Source organism: Condylura cristata, unplaced genomic scaffold (genome assembly GCF_000260355.1).
Source record: "Condylura cristata isolate star-nosed mole 26May11 unplaced genomic scaffold, ConCri1.0 scaffold00976, whole genome shotgun sequence".
NCBI classification, from domain to species: domain Eukaryota; kingdom Metazoa; phylum Chordata; class Mammalia; order Eulipotyphla; family Talpidae; genus Condylura; species Condylura cristata.
Window position 1 is genome coordinate 1 of NW_004568077.1, and position 2,500 is coordinate 2,500.

A 2,500-nucleotide genomic window follows, 5' to 3' on the forward strand; every position below is an offset into this window, starting at 1 on the left:
TTTGCTCATTCATTTTTCAAGTGTTTACCTCCCCGTGAGAATGTGAGCTCCAGGAGGGCAAGGGTCTGCCCGTTTTTCTCACTGTTGGCTGTGAAGTACGTGCACAGTGTGTTGGCACACGCTGGGGGTTTAATAATGAAATGGGAGGGAAGGCTTTTATCAGCTGGGCGCGAGCTTGGAGTTTAGAAACGGAATAATAGAGCCGCCGGCAATTTGTCTATTTCTCAGAAGTGGATTGGGGAGTACTGGGAACTGAGGACAAGCAGAAAACGTGGTTTAAGGAGACCATGGCCAGGGAGAGGGAGCGAGATGGTTGAGGCTGCATGTGGCAAGAATAGCCGAGCCCAAGGAGTATCTGTCTGCTGATGAGCAGGAAAACAAGAGAGTCCAAGACACCGTTTAAACTGACTGCAGAGTCCTATTGATGTCAACAACACAACCAGTCTTGATTGCCATGTTGCGTCTGGGGTGGAGGGTATGAGCATGGGGACGCGGGGGGTGTGTCCCGCACTTGGTGACTGTCAGGACAAAGACGAAGGAACACGAAGGTGGGATCTACAAGAAGCAGCGGGAGGGGATCAAGACAAAGTAGATGCAAAGGCCATCGCCCATATCTTGGGCAGGTGATTGCTTTTCTGCTGGGGAGACAAACAAGGCTCTAGGTCGCAGGAGGCCCTCGCTGGCTGTGGCCCGAGGCCGTGGACCAGCGCAGGCTCAGGGCTGCTGAGAGGGTGTAGGGAGTGGGGCTGGCGCACACGCGTGGGCTTGGCTCTGGTCTCCGCCGGCTCCTCCCGCGCCCGGTAGGGGGCGCTCAGCGGGCCATGAGGCAGAGCTGGTAGGTGGGAGGGATGTTGCCAAAGCCTGAGACCCTGGGCGTGATGTCGATGTCAGCAGGTGGCACCAGCGAGCGCAGGGAGAAGTTCTGAAGGATGGAGGTGAAGTAGAGGAAGAGCTCCATGCGGGCCATGGCCTCTCCCAGGCAGACGCGCTTTCCTGTGGGCACAGGGGAGGCCCGGAGGGCGGATCACACCTGCCCTGGCCTACGGGGTGGGCGGGGGTAGGAAGATTCCGGCCCCACCCCCCCTCCGAGCTGGGGTGCCTCCTCCGCATCTCTGAGGTGCTGATAGTATCCACTTTATAGGGTGACCATGGCCTCGTCAGGCCCCCTGGAACGCTAGCCCGGCTAGGTTCTGCCACTGGAGCGGCCCAGCACCCCTTTGACCACCTGGATTCCCTCAGAGTCTAAGGTGATGATTTTAAAGGACTCTGGAACGAGAAGGCTCTGTTCATTTCAATTTCTCCAAGGTTTATCAGGCTCCACTAGCTGCCAGACACTGGGGAAGATGAAAGTAGCTCACACTCCAGTTGTGCTTACTATTTTCCAGTTACCCACCCAGTGGTTTGAGGAGATTGATTTCCACTCCGCAGCCTAGGGGCTGAAGTACCTCAACTCAGACCCTCGTAAGTGCACGGTGGTGACGTGTTTCCTAACTGTTGTCCTGGTTCTGGGTTCAAAGTGCATGAAAACTGTGGTTCTAGGATATTCTGTGTGGGGTCAGCAAGTGAGTGGTCATAGGCCAAGTCTGCCTGTTTTTGTACTGCCTGCAAATGAGGAATGCATCCTCTAATTTTCAGTCCTCGAAAAATATCAGGAAGAAGTATTTGAGGATGAAATGCAAATTTGAGCAGCCTTCACTAAGGTCTTTGGCAACCCAGTGAAGCTCACCACTGATGCGCGGTCAGTGGGGGCTGTGTGTACAACGGCCGAGGCAAGTTCATGCGGAGACCAGGTGACCTGCACACCGTTGAACATTCTCTACTTGGTCTTAGAAAACCCTTGCTGGCCCCTTCTTGCGCTGTGATGAGAGTCGGTGGACTGAGTTTGCTGGGATTCTGGGGTTTCACGACTCTGAAAAGACGTTCAACTTCCTGCTCAGACCCGAGCTTCAGATGCAGACAGGGGCTAGGGGCGAGTCTGTCCCGTCCCTGGGGAAGACTCGGACATGGAAACCTACCGGAGGAGAAAGGCACAAAGGCTTCGTTCTTCTTGAAGCGTCCCTGCTCATCCAGGAAGTGCTGCGGGTAGAAGGCGTCTGGGTAGCGGAAGTATTTGGGGTCTTTGAGGACGGAGCCAAGCAGAGGAAACACGTCGGTGCCCTGGGGTGACAAGGGAGCAGTTAGGAGAATGGGTGCCTGAGTATGGGGCAGGGAGATGGGTGCGGTGGCGGGAGGAGGAGGGGCTAGGACGCTTCACCCCACCTTGGGCAGAAGGTAGCCTCGGAACTGAGTGTCCCGGACGACGTTATGCGGGACGCCCATGGGCACGATATCCGTCAGTCTCTGGACCTCGTGGATCACGGCATCCGTGTAGGGCATCTTGACCCTGTCGTCCACACTCGGGATCCGGTGGGGTCCAATCACCTGGTTAATCTCTTCGTGGATCTTGGCTGGAAGGAACCAGAAAACACAGTTGACAGAGACACTGAGGCATCTGCGGGGT

The 2,500-nt window shown here is 56.0% G+C and overlaps 1 protein-coding gene across 1 annotated transcript; it reads right to left on the reverse strand.

The window, feature by feature from the left end:
• Positions 1 to 216: 216 nt before the first annotated feature.
• LOC101629735 (putative inactive cytochrome P450 2G1) lies at positions 217 to 2,443 on the reverse strand. The gene is made up of 3 exons (XM_004695828.2): positions 2,260 to 2,443; positions 2,016 to 2,157; positions 217 to 993 (listed from the first exon to the last, which is right to left on the reverse strand). The coding sequence occupies exons 1-3, from the start codon at positions 2,374 to 2,376 to the stop codon at positions 812 to 814; spliced, it is 441 nt and encodes a 146-aa protein (XP_004695885.1). The 5' UTR covers positions 2,377 to 2,443; the 3' UTR covers positions 217 to 811.
• Positions 2,444 to 2,500: the final 57 nt, after the last annotated feature.

Coding starts and splice junctions, on each gene's coding strand:
- LOC101629735 (XM_004695828.2), bottom strand. CDS start 2,376: ATGCCCTACACGGATGCCGTGATCCACGAGGTCCAGAGACTGACGGAT. Junction 2,158..2,259: donor GAGGCTACCTTCTGCCCAAG/GTGGGGTGAAGC, acceptor TTGTCACCCCAG/GGCACCGACGTGTTTCCTCT. Junction 994..2,015: donor CTTTGTGCCTTTCTCCTCCG/GTAGGTTTCCAT, acceptor CTGTGCCCACAG/GAAAGCGCGTCTGCCTGGGA.